At 36.5% G+C, this 19,987-nt stretch overlaps 1 protein-coding gene across 1 annotated transcript; it reads right to left on the bottom strand.

Moving 5' to 3' along the window:
• Positions 1-101: 101 nt before the first annotated feature.
• Positions 102-16,385, bottom strand: LOC144438776 (ATP-dependent DNA helicase Q5-like). Its single transcript, XM_078127942.1, has 17 exons — positions 16,199-16,385; positions 14,440-15,083; positions 13,498-13,715; positions 12,731-12,893; positions 11,552-11,631; positions 10,903-11,139; positions 10,009-10,153; positions 8,844-8,945; positions 8,395-8,486; positions 6,602-6,698; positions 4,303-4,428; positions 3,161-3,587; positions 2,800-3,037; positions 2,359-2,455; positions 1,634-1,906; positions 1,053-1,125; positions 102-187 (listed from the first exon to the last, which is right to left on the bottom strand). The coding sequence occupies exons 1-17, from the start codon at positions 16,383-16,385 to the stop codon at positions 102-104; spliced, it is 3,285 nt and encodes a 1,094-aa protein (XP_077984068.1).
• Positions 16,386-19,987: the final 3,602 nt, after the last annotated feature.

Raw genomic sequence — 19,987 nt, 5'->3', positions numbered from 1 at the left:
GATACAGTTAATATAACTGCACAGCACTGGGCAACTTTTGAGTTACATACAGGTAGAACTGCTGACAGGCGTATCACAGCTGGGCTGCTTTTACATTGCGGCTATAGAACTTGTAAATCTGCTTCAGATGAACACCTTCCATATTGTCTGAAATAGTTCTTCACTAACCTCTTGGCACTGTCTTTCACTGTAAAATACAAAAGATTGAGATTGCATTCACAGGTTACATCCTCTTCCTACATTACTACCATATCAAGATCAACTTGCCAAAAAAATCACACAATAAGGTACATTATCCAAATATCTCCAAATAGGGAACTTGCAATCCAGACTGTGCATGCTCAGGTGCAAAGGACTGTGGGACTATCTGTGGTTATCGTAATACCTAATCTGGAGCTACTGATAAAATAAACCTCCCACAATTGTCAGGGTAACTGTGAATGGATTATTTGTGGTTACAAACGATGTAACATTATTGTTTACGATGCTAATTGATTAGTATTTATTATCACATTTCCCATGGTGCAACATTCAACATGGCGGGTTTGCAAGTTCTCTATTGTCAAATTTACCATCACACATTCAATCCCATCTAAAGGACAATCGCACCATGTCACACAAGCGCAGTAAACTAAATTCATTCATTTGGGGAGCGTCTGGCATCAATGGGATTCCTGAACTTCATTTTCGAACTTCTAACCTAATTTCAAAAACTTTCATGCCTTCAATGACAACAGGCTGCGGTGACTTACAATCATGCATTTTCCTCCCTGTTTTGAACAAGTAATTAAAATGTACTGCTTAGTGTGATAGACAGTGTTGGGTTTCCTATTAGTACGTCGTTTACTATTTAGGGGTGTGACTGTTACAATTTTCACCATGTTTTATATCATATGCAAATGTTTCAATGTCACACTTTATGAATGTTCGATTAGAATGAGAGGATTTTGGTTCTACTGAGAGACTGTGTATTACACTGTGTGATTGTCCCCAACTGTGTCTAGTAAAAGTTGAGGTATTCATTGTCTTTGCACTATGAGTATGACACTTACATTGACATCGGGTTGATTCTGGACCTTCCACTAATTTATGAGACATTGTCCTTGCAAGAGACTTGAACAAGTCCTGTAAGAAAGCCACATCAAAAAGATTGCATTTAGAATCATTCTGAAATTAAAACATATACCAGACTACTGTGTAACAAAACAATATAATTGTCTACTGCACAAATAAACTGTTAAGATGTATATTACACAAAAGAGAACATTAGCAAGCTAACAAATCTTATATCCAGCAGTAGAGGACACTGTCATGTGATAGTCACATGACCAAATGAAAGGACAGTTCATATATGTCAAGATCATGCAATGGAAATCATTGATTGACTGCAACTTGGGCTGAGAGCTATCAGTGGTGTCTTGTCCTCTCCTTTGGTCATGTGACTTGTGATAAGGTCATGACCTTTACTGACATTGAAAGCTGGTAAAGGTTGGTTGAAATATTTGAACAAAGGAATAAGTCTCTCTGGTTTGTGAAGAATCCACAGCAGCGACGCAACATGTACAGTTGTCCTGTTTCAATAAAACTAGATTTTATAAGTCAATCCACTTGTATCTGTCTATTCTGTCTTTACCTTAGAAGCAAATCTTCCATCTTTGTAGTAAGGAGTCAAATATTTGACAACAATGTCAGCAGCCATTTTCCTCTTGTCAGTAGCACCCAGGGCATTTGGTTTATGACTGGTTAATTTGTCACGTGACTCAGCTTTCTTCTGTTCATTGGCTAATGTTTCACCATTGAATGTGACTCTCTTTGGTGTCTTCTTGTACAGTGATGTATCAGAACTGTCTGTTCCCTCATCTCGAAGTTTGAGACATCTTTTCTTCTTTGACATACTTTCATCTCCCTACAAAGATCAATAGACCCATTGTCAGTTCCAAGGTGTGTCTTTCCATAAACTGCCATGTATTCTGTACATGCAAGGGGGTTTGTATACACTACTCAGGGGGATGGTTGTCACCTGACCATACCAGGTTCACCAGTAAAATCCCTCTCTGTCATTGATAGTGTTTAGTCTTTGTTCTATAAAATCACTCAAAATCAAAGAGGTCAAAATGTCCCTCCATCATTTCATAATGAAAATGTAATAAAGACAAAATAAGCCTAGAAAATGTATCAACATTCATGTATAAGTGACATCTCACAAATTGCATACTGGAAAATGTGAGTGATGTGTAAGGTCACATCTCAGATTTGGATTTCAGCTTAGTTGCTCTTGGATGGGTAGAAAGAGAGAGAGCTTTTAGAAGAGAGAGGTTTATTACTTTTCATCATCAGTGGCTCTAATAGTAAACTTACATCTGTCAAAGGCCTCTTCATACTTGCTACTACATCAGGTCCGGAATGTACATCTGATTGGACATAACAGGAACCAGTTCCGGCATTTTGAGATTCCCTGAAAGGAAATAATGTCTCCCGATGTTACAATTATACTTTTTAAAAGTATTTGTTCAATAAAGCCAATGATTGAATCCCAGGTTCTCACATTAGCAAAGTTCTGGGATAGTTCTTCGCTGTAGTACATAATATTGAAAACTTTGGTGCAATATTCTTTACGATGTCATTAAATCTAGCTATGTAACGGTGTACGCCAGCAGTCAAATTAAAAGAATAATTCATAAAATACACACAAATTATAGACTTGATCTTGAAAAAGTAGTTAGAGATTATGATCAATATCATTTAGAAATTTTATACTAGTAATATGAAGTTAACATTTTTGTTTATGAAACACCTCACCTTTCAGGGTAGTCGTTATCTGCTGTTTCATAACTCATATTCTTCTCTGTATCATTTGTATCCATAGCAACTCCGTGTGCTGACATTTCTTTCTCTTCGTCCCTTGAGATTTGTTTCCCTTCATATGTGTTTACTTTACCATGTGGTACTCTCTTTTCTTCATGGATATCAGTTTTAGGTTCAGTGATGCTATCATTGTCCTCATCATTTTTATCATCAGCTTCATCATCCTTACTCACTTTATCATCATCATCATCATTGTCGTCGTCATCGTCGTCGTCATCATCATCATCATCATCATCATCATCATCATCATCATCATCATCATCATCATCATTGTTGTTATCACAGTCGACAGTACCTGCCTCTTGCTTGAATTTGACAATTTTACCAAGAGATGAGTTTTCGTCCAATTCTTCTTCAGCACTGTTTGAATTATAATATGAAAACTTAAACATCTCTGTCTTTTCTTGAAAACACACCTTCTTTTTTTCCTCCAATTTCTCACCAATTATGGATGTTTTGCTAGTTTTGAGCAACGATGAGGCAGTTTGGAAGCCTACAAAGTGTTTTGGTTTTTTTAATAATGAAGTTGTTCTCTCATTGCTTCCTTCTATTTTCTCATCTGAGCTTGCTGACGATGGTCCGTCATCCTGACAACTTTCCACTGAGGACCAGAGGGATGGTTTTTGTTCCCTAAGTAGTGAGGAAGCAGTCTGGAATGTCATTGAACTAGAGATTGATGATTCCTGGGGAGGATTAATCCGGCTTAGTCTTGGAGTTTTAAACTGAAAGAAATTGTGTAAAGCACAAACATTCACATTTATATAATTTTGACTTTTGTAGCAGTAAAAATTGAACAGTTTAGACAATATTTACAGTGACAACAGAGAAAGAGTTAAATAAACCTATTTCCAATTCTTGTGACTCAGTGGACAATAGTGATTGAAACCACACTATTTAGACTATTCTGGACTAGTTCCGAACTCAGAGTATGAATAATTTACCTCGTATATGTCGGCTAAATCAGACAGACTTTTCTGCACTGTATACGGTTCAATGACATACACTTGTCATACAACCACAGGCAAGAGGAGGGTGTTGTATATATGATGGTACAGTATTTCCGTCCACTCATCCCCATTACTGCCTGTTTCATGTAAGTGTTCACTGACTCTGTTTGATACAACCATGCAGAAACCACTAAAAACTGCATTATAAACTTTACAATAGCAAGATTGCAATTTCTTACTGCATGTTGTCTATTATAAAATAAACCATTTACATGTTCTGCACAATGGAAATAAGTTGTTAACGTTGAGATAAGTTGTGGCTTTTTTTTTTAGAGTACCCGCATTTAGAAACAACTTCACACTGTGACATTTAAATGTATCAATTCTCTCTTTTGAAAACTGTACATCACACCATCAGCCAATCATGTTCCAAACATTCCCAAGGCATTGTTGTATCAAGACACTTCACACGCAAAACATAAAAACTCACCTGAGGAACATGAGATGAAGAAACAGTCTCTTCTTTCCCTGTCTCCTCTTTCTCTTTCTCTATAGTTCTCTGGACAAATAAGTTATACAGTTCTGTTCCTTTAGTGGCTCTTTTGATATCTCCAACCTGTTTACACAGTTGAAATTACATATATCTATTTAAACCTGCACTAGCTGCAACTGGGTCATTTTTTCAATAAAATAACCAAAGATGTTTTCACTAAAAATATGGTCAATTGCTTAACAAAAGACATTGCATCTCATAATTAGTGGTCAATATTATCTGTAGGTAGTGTAGTGGCAAGTTTAAATCTTGAGTGAGAGCTTGGTTTTAAATTTGTCACCATGTTAAAATTGTACTAGTTGTAACTGTAATTTTTTGATCAAACAACCACAATGTATTTATTGAAAATTATTAAAATATCAATAAATAGACATTGTACATGTTAATCAGTGTTCAATATTATCCATAAGCGGTGCAGAAACAATTTGAAATTATGATCACTGTTGAGGGTGCTGACTTTCGGGCGTGGACCCAAAATTAGATTTGATTTATCGTGTATACAGCTACAACAAATATCGGTATGTTCACCTACAGATGATGCGATACTGTTCAGAGTGTACAAAATTACGAGTAAGTTATTGTACCTAATAAAACGTTTTCAAAACTATGTTCAGTTACAGCCAGTGTAGATTTAATGTGGTGGAATAGTGTCAAATAAAGATTACAGTCTTATGAGCGCCATTTAAAAGATTATAACCAAACCAATCTTGAGTGATACTCCAAGAAATGTGTCAATTTCAACAATAAAATTCATATAAGTAGCATCCTTGTTACAGTTACTGTGCGTTACATAAGTTGTCATTGCAGTTCAATGAAATCACGTCTGACCCTTCGTGACCCTGTTGATGACAGAGTTCCACATCTACCTATCCTGAGTAGTGCGGTAGGCTACTACCTTTTGGGGTTGACTTGAGAGTTGCTGTTGATACATGTAGTTTCCCTTGCGAAGTCATCCATCCATGTGTGCTCCCCCATTTCTATTGAACGCAGTACTTCCCAGTGAAAGAGATACACATCAGGCCATTGTTACGTTTCACTTAGGTGCATATGCTCAATATGATGGTTTTCCCATCTTTGTAACGGTTTGCTCAGCTTTGTAACGGTTGGTTCTACACGCTGTAAAAATGAATGTTTCATCTCTAACTAGTGCTGCTAATGACAGATTTTCTGAGACTGATCGTTACTACTATCGTCAGCTCTACGTGTATATTCAAGTGGCCATGACACAATGTATACCACCTGTTCACTTGACTTCCGCACTGCACCAGATTGAGTTTTTTTTCTTCCTTTTGGACTTTAGAAATGTGGCATAAGACTGTTTACCTCATGTTGCTATCACTCCCTTCTCGGATTCCGAAGTAGAATCAGATTCTGAGTTAGAAGTGTGGAGGACGATGACGAATGAATGGCTATCTTCTGTGTGGCTTCGCGCAAACCCTTTTGGTTATAGCACGATCTTCTCTTAATGTAGCAATCATGGTGTCCTTTGTCTTGCACGCCATGGTTTTTAGTGCCTCGTTTTTCTCAATTTCCCATTTATGCTCAATGTCCAGTTCTAGTTCTTTGTTTTCTCTCTTTATGGCTTCAAGAATTTGTCCAGTTTTCTGTAGAATCTTTAGCCTTTGGTGTCCAGTTAGCCTTTACTGTGTTTTTAGTTTCTTTCAAGCGCTGGTCATCATCCTGTCAGTGTTACATACCCAATGATGACTGACATGCCTGCTTATGCTGTGAGGAGTCATCGTTAACATCCAAGTCTCAAAAAGTGTGTGTTACTTTTGTTTTATCTACAAAATCTACTGGAGTGGGGTGGGCCTTGGTGGTGGCTTTAGCTGATGTTCCAACTTTTGCACATTTGATGGCTGTGCTCTGATATCAAGGACGGTATAGACCTAGAGAACGAACTGAATAGGCTAAAAGTTTGCAGTCGAGTATAAAGCATCATGGGAGGAGATACCACTAGAGAATGGCCACTAGAAGGCCCCTACTTGCTGTAAATAATAGCTAGTAATTAACCGCATTTCTACTGACATACAAAATTATACACCATAAAGCGACGTGTCTGTCAGACCTTTATTCATTTGGTCCATCACAGATCTCGTCTACCCCATCTACGTCTGCCCTCCATGAACAGTAACCTTTTTCATTCAGTGAGATAGAATTCAGAGAGTGAAGTTGGGTTGAAGTTTTTGAATTCATGAGTGGCCTTCAATCTATATAGTATTCTGTATAAACCTACCCTGGTCAACACCTTGGCTCTGTATACGTTACTCTGTTTACTATCTTTGAAGACTTGGTATTCCAAATCTAAGGCACAGTCTCTGGGTTCAACATCACTGGATGAAAGAAAGAGATATTGAAGCTTAAGATATGTGAAACAACATTTACTGAATGTAAGGTGAGACAAATTTATGTACAGTCACCTCAAGTAATTAGTCTATATGCAATGAACCATTTTTACAAGTCAAAATGTATTTTTCACTTTCGCAAAACAAGATACAACAATGGCACCTCAACTACTGGGAAGCTGATACAGACATTTTAGGGGAGATCATTTTTAACTGACTGGGAGGGGGGGGGGGGTTTGAAAAAATGTAGTCTTGCTAGTGGGGTAGTTTTGGCTTTGGTCAGTTGGGGTCAGTTTGAGAAAACCCATGTCCAACTCCAAAAAATCCCCCTCCCCAGTCAGTTAAAAATGATCACCCCTTACTGCAAAGACAACTATTATTGTGACATGTTCATATAAGTTATTGAATGGACAATGAAATAATTACACTCACAGTAAATTGGCCTTCCTGATAGCAAGATTTTCTCAAATGTCGACAAAATGAACTTTTCAATATTTACTCTGTTGTTATCATACGATGATTACATCCACATGACTAACTCAGCACCATTATCATTCACTTATATATTCTACCACACTCAACAAGTATAGTTTTTGTTTGCATCTATCTATCTTTGATGCTATTGTACAAAGCTGTAAAACCTGCAACACCTCTATTTCTTTGTTTGACTCAGTGCTTATCACTGATACCAATGGATAATGTACTATCAGTGATAAAGTTATCTTTTTGGAACCTAGTTGGAAGTGACTATGTCTGGCTTTTGTCTGAATCACTCAGATGTCATCAGTGTATTGATGATATGCCATTTGGACAGGTGACCTCCTTGTAGAGTCACCTGATGGTAGACACGAATCCATTCAAATTTGGGAACATTCATAATTGCATCATCCATCCTTCATCTGTGACTGTGGTTATGCAACCTTCCACTTATTTACAACAGCTGTCAGGTGACTCCACTAGGAGGTCACCTGACCAAACGGCATAACATCAACATCATATCTGAGTAATTCAAATGAAAGCTACATGTATGTACATTTTTGTATTCGCTTCAAAGCTTGATTCCAAAAAGGTAACTTTATCATCTATATAATTCGAGTATCAATTTCTATTCTATGATGAACTGTATAATACCTTATTAATTAATCCTCAATACCTTATTGCTAGTCTAGTTTCATTCTCACAGTAATCCTGTATATAATTAATCCGCAATACCTCATTGCTAGTCTAGCTTCATTCTCACAGTAATCCTGTTTTTAATTAATCCTCAATACCTTATTGCTAGTCTAGCTTCATTCTCACAGTAATCCTGTATATAATTAATCCTCAATACCTTATTGCTGGTCTAGCTTCATTCTCACAGTAATCCTGCATATAATTAATCCTCAATACCTTATTGCCAGTCTACCTTCATTCTCACAGTAATCCTGTATATAATTAATCCTCAATACCTTATTGCCAGTCTACCTTCATTCTCACAGTAATCCTGTATATAATTAATCCTCAATACCTTATTGCCAGTCTACCTTCATTCTCACAGTAATCCTGTATATAATTAATCCTCAATACCTTATTGCCAGTCTACCTTCATTCTCACAGTAATCCTGTATATAATTAATCCTCAATACCTTATTGCTAGTCTAGCTTCATTCTCACAGTAATGTTGTATATAATTACTCCTCAATACCTTATTGCTAGTCTAGTTGCGTTTTCACAGAAATGCTGTATATAATTACTCCTCAAAGCATCTTCTAACATCTTCAAACAATGTTCACGAGTCTAGAAGGAACAAAAATAGAAAATTGGATTAATCAACCTCTATTAGACTATAAGTCATTTTCAACATACCCAGCAGGTATAAAGTTCACAGACACCATGTCCAAGCCAGGTAAACCCTACTCTCCACAACTGGAACCACCACGCCCAAAGACATGTAAACTTTGTGGAATTTGTGGGTAGGTACCTTGTAACATAATTCATTAGTATTATTTGTATTGCACAAATATATCTGGTCTTCTTTGAGATGTCATTCAAAGTTCAACAGAGGTCAAAGTGTATGATGGAGTCAGTATTGACAGCATCAAAGTGATGACTTCTATTATTCTAAATAAAGCATGTTCTAACAGTTTCACCTACCTTCACTGTGAGGCCTGCTATCTTGGAGTTAGCAGCATCTCGTAGAGGGCAGTCTTCATCTGGTGGAATGAATTCAGTCTTGGGCTTGGATGACCCACCATCCTGCATAACGTAACATCAGGAGAATTATTTTTACAATTTGCTTTATAAAACATTATACTACAACATGACATGTGAGTGAAAATGTGGCATATATACAGTGCATTGCTTGCAAAGTTATCTGCAAATGTCATTTCACAAGTGTAGTGAGTGAATTAGCAACAGAAAACACCACTAACAATGAGTGCAAATAGTCCTGTGCTGTGTACCTACCAGGTACTCATGGATCATGGGGTTCTGTTATTATTACACACAATCATCCGAAACAACAAATTTCGAAACAAATACTGCTATGCATTCCCACGATTTGTGTAAAATAGATCAATCTTGCACTCATACAGGTATGTAATAATGTTTTTGGCATTGCACAGCAGTGTAAAGACAACTACTTTGCACTTGCAGTGATGCAAGTAGTCACTGGTACGTATGTAATAATAGTCAAACATAGGCAGTATCTTAACCTTTCTCTCTTTATTCTCTAAATCCCTACAAGTAGATTATTAGTATACTCAACCTTATGAGAGATAAAAATACAAATCACCTTGTCACAGTTACATTGTTCTCTGTAAATTCATCCATAACTACAAAGGAGATCCTTCTTAGCATGTGTGGAGATTTTACCAACTGATTGTAAAAACACACCGTTATCATGCTAGCCCTTATTGATTACGGTGATGGTTTATATGACTCTCGTAATTGAGGCTTCAGTTTACGAAGGTAGACACAAACTAAACCTGTTGTTATTCGATGTGGTATTAAGATTACACAAGTGGGTGATAGCAGTTCCTCTGTTGTGAATCTACTCAACCTGTGATCAAGATAGTGTAAACATTGGAAATCCAAAAACATTGCACTGCAAGGTCACATGGAACTATAGCTATCAGAGAGCAGCCCAACTGAGACTATTATGAAACCAATATCCATTCAAAAGCTTATCACTGTTGTATCAACATGTTGCGACAATAGTTTTAGTTTGTGTCTATCTTAGTAAACTGAAGCCTTGGTTAACAGAGTTACATCCCTGATTCAACAAATGAAGAGTGAAAATTAATTTTACTATACTCACCCCTCTTCTAAGTTTGAATTGTTGTTTGATAATATTATTCCTCTCTATTCTATCTTCTTCATCTTCTTCTCTGTTCCAGAATCTCTCTGCATCAAAGTCTCCATCTTCTATTCTTCCCCTGCTTTCAGCTTCATAATCTTCATCTCTGAAATGTTTGCACAATTATAAGACAATTATACCATTTAAGCAAGCCAAGTTGTAGTTTTTTGAACAAAAAACATAGGATTTACACACCCGTTGTTCAACATCATGACAACATGCATCCGTGTCAATTGTTCAGTAGTGTTCCAAATATGAGCCAAAACATTCAAAGTTGACATTCCTCTTCCCGACTTTTCCATATATAGCTGTGTCATTCCTCAATAGTTTCTTTAATTCAGCTGGAAAGCACTCCGGATCAAAATGTTTTCTCAGTCCTCATTTTCAACTCATAGTGACAAGGCCCCCCGGGTCACTTATATTTGTCTTGTCTGAACAAAGGACAATTTGGGGGAGTAAGAAAGAAGTCACTGCAAAAACCCAAGGATTAAGAATAAACTGTTGAGGTGTTCTTGGTTGCTAGCCTTATCGATGATACTGCTGCGAGCATGGTTGCCATAACTGACATTAATACATGTTGTAGTTTTCATTTGTTATTATCTAATATCTGTTTTAAAGGACCCTTGGCTAGACTGGTAAAGACACAATTCACAATTTTGATTTTATCGATTTCTTTGTGATGGTTTTTAATTTTGAATGATTGCGAAATCTTGTCTGATTGCGCAATATAATCAGAATCACAGTTTATGAAAATACATCTATTTACAAGAGTGCTATTCCCCTTTTATGTATGTTACATGTACATACAGTCTTCTGGCAAACACTCCCTTTTTGAGCGCTGTTCTATATTCTCACCCAATCATGCCATCTCTTCCACCTTCATACAGATCACCACCCTGACCTCTACGTGTAGGTTTCGCTACATAAGTAGAACCACTTCTACCACGTCCCTCGTAACTATTGGCAAACGCCTTCTTCTCTAGGTTGTCAAGTTGTTGCCTCACTGCCGCTCCATCTACACAGAAGTCACATGAAACTTTGCATGCAGGAATGTCATCACCAAAAAACTTAGCTATGACACTGTGTCTACACCTAGAAATATACAATTCAAGAGAACGTTAAAGGTCAAAATACGAAGTGACAAAAAAAGCTATTTGATAGACTGTACCTGCTCCACCCTCACTGGCCAATGAAAGGGGTTGACTGATGTTAGAGGGCGCCTGTCATGGTGGACATTACAGTCTAAGTGTACATTTCTTTGACATTATTATTATACCTTATTACCATAGCAATAAGAAGTCCCATACAATAGTATAGTATAGCATACAATGTGATGCCAGCAGTCATATGTGTAAGATGGTCATCAGTTACAGTTCTAGCTCAGATATGACTGTACTGTTGTATGGCGACATATTGCCACTTGGCATTGACAACCATGAAAGGTTCCACTAATTACATAGTTGACATAACTAAAGGGGAAACTCAAAGAGAAAAACTGACTTACACTGTGTCCTCACTGTACTTGACAATTTTTTCAAAACTAGACATGGAAGCCTTGTCACGGATTGAAAAGTCTTTTCGCTTCTTCTGCAGATCGTAAGAAAAGAAATGAAGCAATAATTTACCATCATGATGTATTGTGATGGATCTTAACTTCATAGTGCATTCACAGGTGCAAATTACATGTATATATCTTTTATTTAAGAGTTCTATAGGTGACTGGGCTGGGGGTAGGGGTGGTGATACTCCCATAGAAAGATGTATGGGTATGTGGGTCATTTTTTTCAAGAAAAAATCCCTAATCATGGGTCGACTTTTCATCTGAAAATGCCCTCATTATAGGTCGATAACATAGGAAGCATCCCAATGCTTTAGACAAATCTTCACAGAAAAAGAATACAGGTAAAAGACTGGAAGATTTTCCTCAAGTTTTTTCTCTCACTACAATCTGTGATATGCATGATGTCATGCAACTCGGGGGGGGGGGGGGACACCTTTCCTATGGGTGTGTTTGTGACTGGAAGTCTCCAACGATGGGTCTATATTAGGATTGTACATGGGTACATGTTTTCAACTTGGGCCGTACATCCCCATATGTAAACAACCCCCTACCATGGCAAATCTTGGAAAGGCCTATTCTGTGAAAATTTTCTTAGAAAGAAATTATAACATTCTCATCTTGATACTTAAATCTGACTTGACAAGAAATGAACATGGATTAGTAATATTTCAAAAACTTTTTCAATAAATTTCTCATCCTATTTCAACATCACGACTTCAGTTTTCTGTACAATCTTCATTTTCATCAAATATCAGATTTTATCATAATATTATTGCCGTATTTATTTTTCTATTTCTCTTGACCAAGTCAACTCTAAATTACTTCAATCTGACAATTTCTTCTTCCTTTTTTAAATGACCTCGTATGACTACATCTGAAAAAAAAATTGTATGAGGGCAATACCACAAACACATACCTTGGCAAAAATGATCATTTATGATTTTGTAAATCAAATGGTTCATGGTGTCCTATTTTTAATTGTCATTTTTAGGGCATCTTGACAGCACGAGGTACAAGTATGAATTGTACACATCCACAAATATACACACTTACTAACAAACTAACCCATCAGTCTTAAGGTGTTATGAGAAAGAAACTAGAAATGATAAGGACTATCCTTACCTTAGATTTAGACACTTCCTTCTGTATGAGGAATGCTACAATATCCCGGTCATCCCTGGAATAATACAGTCTACAATTGGATAACTTTCCATCTCTACCAGCTCTTCCGGACTCCTGGTAGTAGGCTGCCATGGATTTAGGAACATTCCAGTGTGCTACAAACCTGTGGGTAAAATATATCAACATAGAATATTCCTGGGAATAAAAACCTTAAATGGTTTGTTTGTTCAACCCAAGGTAAAATCTCGGAAAAAAATAATTTCTAAGTGTCATACTCATGCCTTTAATATGAGCATGTTCATACTATAATTCATATGGAGTGTTGTTGTGTATCATATCCAACATGGTCCTCCTTACATCGATGAGAGAGAACACTGGGTACAGGACTAGCTGAACATCAATGTCCCAGCAGTGTGAAAACCCCTGTGGTTGGACGTGTATCAAAACAAATCATAGTAACGGGAAGGAGTTAAGATCTTAGACAGAGAGTAGAGATAGTTTGAGAAGAGCATGTAAGAAACAGCTCATACACATAAAAAGGAAGCACGATACCAACTACCTGGGCTCTATAAAGTTGTCTGATCATCTGTTGCCGCCTACCTATGACATCACATTGAGTCCCGATCTGCTACTATGCACTCTAGTGGCAATGAGTGAACAAGGCTAGATGTTTTAGTAGAAAGCTTATGTAAATGCTTTTTGTGTGAAATTGGTTAAAAACAATTTTCAAAATACTATAATATTTATATGGTGTTACCAATTCTCACCTTACAGTAGCCTTATCTACTCCCATACCAAAACTAACAGTAGCTACAATAACTGCCACTTTGCCTTCCATCCATTCATTTTGTGCTTCAGTTCTTTCTGCTTGTTTCAGACCAGCATGGTATGCTTTGGCTACGATACCTTTACGACTCAACCAGTTAGCTAATGTTTCGCAGGAATCTCTAGTTCGACAGTAAATAATACCACAACCTTTCTTTCTCTGTAACAGTGATTTCAACAATAAACAATTTAAATGATAAAGCTAAAACAAATACAGTATACATGTGTACACCATGCATAAGCCAAGTTGTATGCATTGACGCAGAAAATACAAAATTGATACCCTGGTCTACCTATGTTACAAAAGCAAGGCTCTACTTCTGTGGTACTCAAAATATGAGTAAATACAGTCACACCTGCCATTGCTTTTCCCATTTTTGCCATTGCTTTTCCCATTTTTTAGATTAAGCTTGTACAGGTATAATTACATTAATTATTCTAAAATATTTTTCTTCATTCAGCCAGAAAATACCCTTGCTATAACAGCTTTGTCAATACTCATCTTTGAATCGTATTGACAAGGCCCCTCAAGTCACTCATATTATCCTTGACTGAATGAAGAAAATATTGGGAAATAAACCTCAGTGGAGCTAACTGATCTAACCTCACTCACGTGCCCCCCCCCCCCCCCCAACTTTTTTTTTTTTACTGCAATGGGTTCCATCCTATGATTTCTTGACATCAATACATTACTGACATAAAGATATTTAATGTAAAATTCCCATGGAGCTATCATTATGTTTTGGAAAGGCTCATTTTTTTCTTTCTCAAACTTAATAATGAAGGAGTGCAATCCCTGGAAATTAGTTTTATAAAGTGAAGCATCATAAATACTCCATAAAGTAGAGACAGGATGCTTTGGGTAAGTAAATACATTTCCTTACTCCTTCTTGCTTGGTCTCCTCCTGAAGTGAAGTTTCTATAAACTCTTTCAAATCCTTGTGGGGATTTTCCAGCAGTTCTTTATATTTCACACTGTAAATTAAGTTTGGTCTGAAACAACTAGTTCTAAATATTGCCACAGGTTTCTTTAATTTTAACACCGATAATATATCTTCTTGTACATGTTTTGTGGCAGTAGCTGTTAAGGCAACACAGGGTATGTCGGATAGTCTTTTTCTCAGACTTCCAAGTTTTAAGTAATCTGGTCTGAAGTCATGTCCCCACTGAGACACACAGTGAGCTTCATCTACAACAAAGTACGACAACAATCGTTTTGACTTGAGTGAGTTCAAGATTGGTTGAAATCCTTTGGTTGCAGCAAGTTCCGGTGTGATGTACAATAATTTGACTTTGGGCTTGTCACTGTAAAGATCTGCCAATATACGTTTCCTGTCATTGGCAGGGATGCGAGAGTTCAAAGACTCGGCATGGATGTTTTGCTCTCGTAGATGTTCAATCTGGTCATGGATGAGTGCTATCAGTGGTGAAATGACTATTGTTACTCCCCTTGATGAGACTGCAGGTAGCTGATAACACAATGACTTGCCAGCACCAGTTGGCATGGAAACAAACACATCACGACTTCCTACAACAGCAAGTGAAAACTTCATTTAAACACAAACAGAAAAAGCAGAGAGACAGATGGACAGACACTTTGCCATATCTACAGTAGAGCTGAAGATACACATTTCAGTCTGAGTTGTATTAGTCTACCTGTAGACTCAGGGGGACTAGCGCTTATGCTATTTGTCATCGGTTTACTGCACTGTCGAGATACATTATTAGCTTGTCATACATCCTAGCCCTAATACTCTCCCAATGATTCACCACATCCCCACAAGATGTATATACAGTAGCTACACCCCCAAAATCATGGTTATCCAGCACACTTAGGGTTTAAATTTACATAAACCATATGTAAATAACATGGAAATTACGACTACACTAACAAGTATATATTTATGTACTGATTTATTTGAATAACAACAGTTCGATTGGTTGTCATGGTTAAAGGGACTGTTGGCTGTCATCAACCAGGCTATTGGGTGAAAATTTTCAATTCATTATTATCAGTTTTGAGAATATAATCCTAACAAGTGTAAAATACAAGAGCTAGTACTAGTAGTAGTAGGTACGACAGAGTGAAATTCAAAACAAAAATGTCAGTCAGGATAGCAAATAGCGTAGTACAAGTGTAGTGCTAGTCCTTCAAGTCTACAAGTAGGTTACAGTTGTACTAATAAAATGAAATTTATCATACACAGTGACTTATAAAGATCAAACATACTTACTTACAGATACACATGCAGGTCTACAGACTACAGTCTATATATGGCTTTGCTTCCTTTTATCAAAACGAAATTCTGAGACTGTTCCTTTAAATTGAACACACGCATCTTTTCTATTTTTCACCAAAATATTTACATTTTATATAACTTGAGATACAAAATATAATTTTTTTTTTTTAAATATGATCACGTACAATACAAACATTGGTCTGAAAACAGACTTCGGTGAAGTTTTGATTACGTCACTTTGAACGTAACCTTTGACATGTACAATAGTCAATACAGGAAACACGATGTCACAATCTACATTTTTGTTGTTCATAAAAAAAATTAAATTGGAATAATCACCTCGCTTTCGAAGGTAACACTCGGTCTGAAAAATTGAAAAATTAAATCTCGTATTTTAGTTTACCTCCAACAACAGCGACGGTGGCTTTTTGCTGAATCTCAGATTTAAAGCCATCATGGCCGAACACCGAGCGTAAGATCTCTTTAACTGTATCTTTCCGTTTTACATTATCTTTTGTATTTTCAGGTTTCTTCAGAAAGTCCGTTATCTTCTTGGATTTCGTTGCTCCTTGTTTCTTCACCTTTGGCATAGTTGTTTGTATACAAGGGCTTAGCTTATGTTATGTTACTGCATGAAGGTACCTACAGGCTGAGAAGTGTAGTGGTGTGTACACATTGCTCTACTACGACATCTGCGCATACGTAATGCGCAGTGTCTGCCATCAGACCTTTTAGGGAAGTGCCAACTGTGAAAAGTACACCTAGGTAAGCGCGGGTGATCAAACACATGTTTCAACATGTCGTAAAAATTAAAAAAATTGCCGTGAATTTGCCAAAAATTAATATATTAACTTTTAGCATCGGTAACTCACTTCTAAGCTAATAAGTATGCTTATATCAAATACATAAGTATCTCTCCATCTTATTATTAGGTTTAAAAGGTGACTGATAATTAGGCCTAACAAAAAGAAAATGCCGTGGTTCCGATTACTCAATTTTAGAATAACTTCAATAAGTGGGGTAGGTAGATTTTTTTTAAATACATTTTTTTTTTCATATGCGAGTGTCTAGTTCAGGTAGTTATGTTTTCCATTGTTTTCCATATGGTCTCTGTGTTATTAGTATCTCATCAGATGTACATGTGTAGTACTTTCAATCGACGATGTTGACGTCACATTTTTCGTTGCATATCACGTGTTTTTTTGCGTCTTTACGTTCTTCGACCAGGCTTGCGAGAAGAACATTTGGCGTTCACATATGGTAATTTTGTTCTGATTCGGAAAAGATTCTAAAAATGTTCGAAGCATTACGATAGTTGGTCAATTTCGCGTTTAGTTTGTCTTTAGTTCGAAGCAGTACAATAGTTGGTGAACATAGTGTTTAGTTTCACTGAGTCCGTAAAATACAAACTGTATCACTTTGTTCTCTCAGTTTAGTTCGCGTTGTGAAGGTTTACATCAATTAGATATCTACCAATCTCAGTGTAAGCCTGGTAAGTAGATTTAAAATTAGTACAAATACTTTATTTATAATAATGACAGCACATATTGTACATTCTAAACACGCAGCATCTCCATGTCTAGGTAGACCGACTTTACAGATATACGTTAATTCTCGTTGTCTCTGTCCTTCTTGTTCAGAAGATAAACATTTTCCAAGTCAAAGTAAATTGTTGAAGTGTGTGAACGTTGTGCTGGGGGCACCACGGAAAGCGTCGTGTATCTTCAAACGGAACTCTTGGAAATTTAAAACGTTGTGGTCCGCTGTCAGAAGCAAATTCCGTCCTCCTAAAGATGAAGGAGACGGAATTCGAAGCAACAACGATAGTAGGGCAATATTGTTGGTGGTATGATACCTTCAATTCTGATGTAAAACCTCTCGTGGCTGTCTAAACAAAGTTTGTATTCTATTAGATCTTCACACATTTTCATCTAACACTTTTCATGAAATGTTCAGGAAGTTTTGTCATCTCTTCCTATACTAGTAGTAAGACGTCTTAGAATGACATTCGTAATTTGTTTTGTTTTTTTTCAATTTACAGGAACCGATATAAATCTTGTCCCTCATGACAGTTGGGAAACGGTTGACGTCATTTACAGTGGTCAATTTACATCTGTACATAAAATGCAAAGTAAACTATGACGGCAAAGTTTTTATATAATGCTTCCCCACTCTGTGCTCAAAGCGCTTTACAATAATTACCTCTGGCATGGATCTACACTTTATACTTCGTCAAGTCCTGGAAAGCATACAGTTCATTGCAAATGCTATGTACAAACACTTACATCATATCAATAGCACTTTCAAATTTAATATTCGTTCACCATCTCTATAATCGTCAACAAGCTGTGATAACATACCATTGAAGCTGCAGAAGAAGACTAAACAATGAGAAAAGTTTAGACTTGTACTACTCTCATAATAATTTTACCAAAGTGTTCTTTTACTCCCAACAAAGGCCGGTGTCTTCTTGAGTTGCGGTAGATCCAATTCAAGTTGTCTGATTTCGTAAGGAATAGACGTGATATAGATATACATGGAAAAGATACGTCGTATTTTGAGATCTACCTGAGATACCGAAAGAGCTATATATTAATTTGATATAAAAAGGATTTCACATCTACCATAAAAGTTTCCATGTTTCGTTTCGTTGAATACCATAAGCCTCGTTTCGTTGATGGTATTCAACGAAACGAAATGAAACAAAGTGAAACGAAACGAAAACTGTAGGGCATATGTACCCATTGTTGATCCCATTAGTAATATGCAAATTAGGTCTACAAATCTCTCAATTTTGGTCAAAAACTTATACAATGTATCTCAAAACTACATATGCTATGGGGCTGAAACTTGGTGAGGATGTTCCTGGTGGTGTTATTCTGCAGTTATTGTTCAAAACTGGCCCTAGTAACCATGACCACGCCCTTAGCAACAATGAAATGGTGATGCATATTACAAAAATAACAGGGGTGGGTGGGTAAGTAAATAAATATTTTCAAATGTATGCAAATATGCCTAGCAACAAGACCACGCCCATAGTAACAACCAAACGACCATCCCACTAACTATCATGAGGGATACTGATATAGCATGTTACAAGCCTCCTAAGAATTTCAATAGAGGTTGGACAATCTCCATTCTACCATCAAATTATTCTATTCTATTCCCATCATACAATGCAATAGAACAAAGTCATTTGTTTACAAATGTTACTAGGGAAAAGGATTATTCCATTTCAATAGAGGTAGGACAATCACCATTCTACCAACACATTATTCTATTCTATTCCCATCATACACTGCAATGAGACAAAGTCATTTGTTTACAAAAGTTACTTTAGAGACGGATTATTCCATTTCAATATAGGTTGGACAATCTCCATTCTACCATCAAATTATTCTATTCTATTCCCACCATATACTGCAATAGAACAATTTTTTTTTACTGAGGAGAAGCAATATTCCATTTTAATATAAGTTGGACAATCACCATGGTAGCAATGAATTATTCTATTCTATTCCCATCATACACTGCAAATGTTACTCAGGATAAGGATTATTCCATTTCAGTACAGGTTGAAAAATCTCAATTCTACCATCAAATTATTCTATTCTAATCACATCGTCATTTATTTACAAATGTTACTGGGGAAAATGATTATTCTATTTCAATAGAGGTTGGACAATCACCATTCTACCTTCAAATTATTCTATTCTATTCCCATAATACACTGCAGTAGAATAAAGTTATTTGTTAAGAATTTTACTGAGAGGGATTATTCCATTTTGATATAGGTTGGACAATCACCATTCTTTCAAAAAAATTATTATATTCTATTTCCATCATACAATGCATTAGAACAAAGTTATTTGTTTATAAGTGTTACTATAGAGAAGGGTTATTCTATTTACATATATGGGACAATCAACATTCTACCAACAAATTATTCTACTCTATTCTCATCATACACTGCAATAGAACAAAGTCATGTGATCATACACTGCAATAGAACAAAGTCATGTGTTTATAAATGTTACTACAGAGAAGGGTTATTCCATTTCAATAGAGGTTGGACAATCTCCATTCTACCATCAAATTATTCTATTCTATTCCCATCATACACTGCAATAGAACAGTCATTTGTTTACAAATGTTACTGGGGAAAAGGATTATGCCATTTCAATAGAGATAG

The sequence above is a fragment of the Glandiceps talaboti genome, chromosome 8, assembly GCF_964340395.1.
Source record: "Glandiceps talaboti chromosome 8, keGlaTala1.1, whole genome shotgun sequence".
NCBI lineage: Eukaryota > Metazoa > Hemichordata > Enteropneusta > Spengelidae > Glandiceps > Glandiceps talaboti.
The sequence above is the reverse complement of the archived record's forward strand: the minus strand, read 5'-3'. Positions and strand labels throughout refer to the sequence as shown.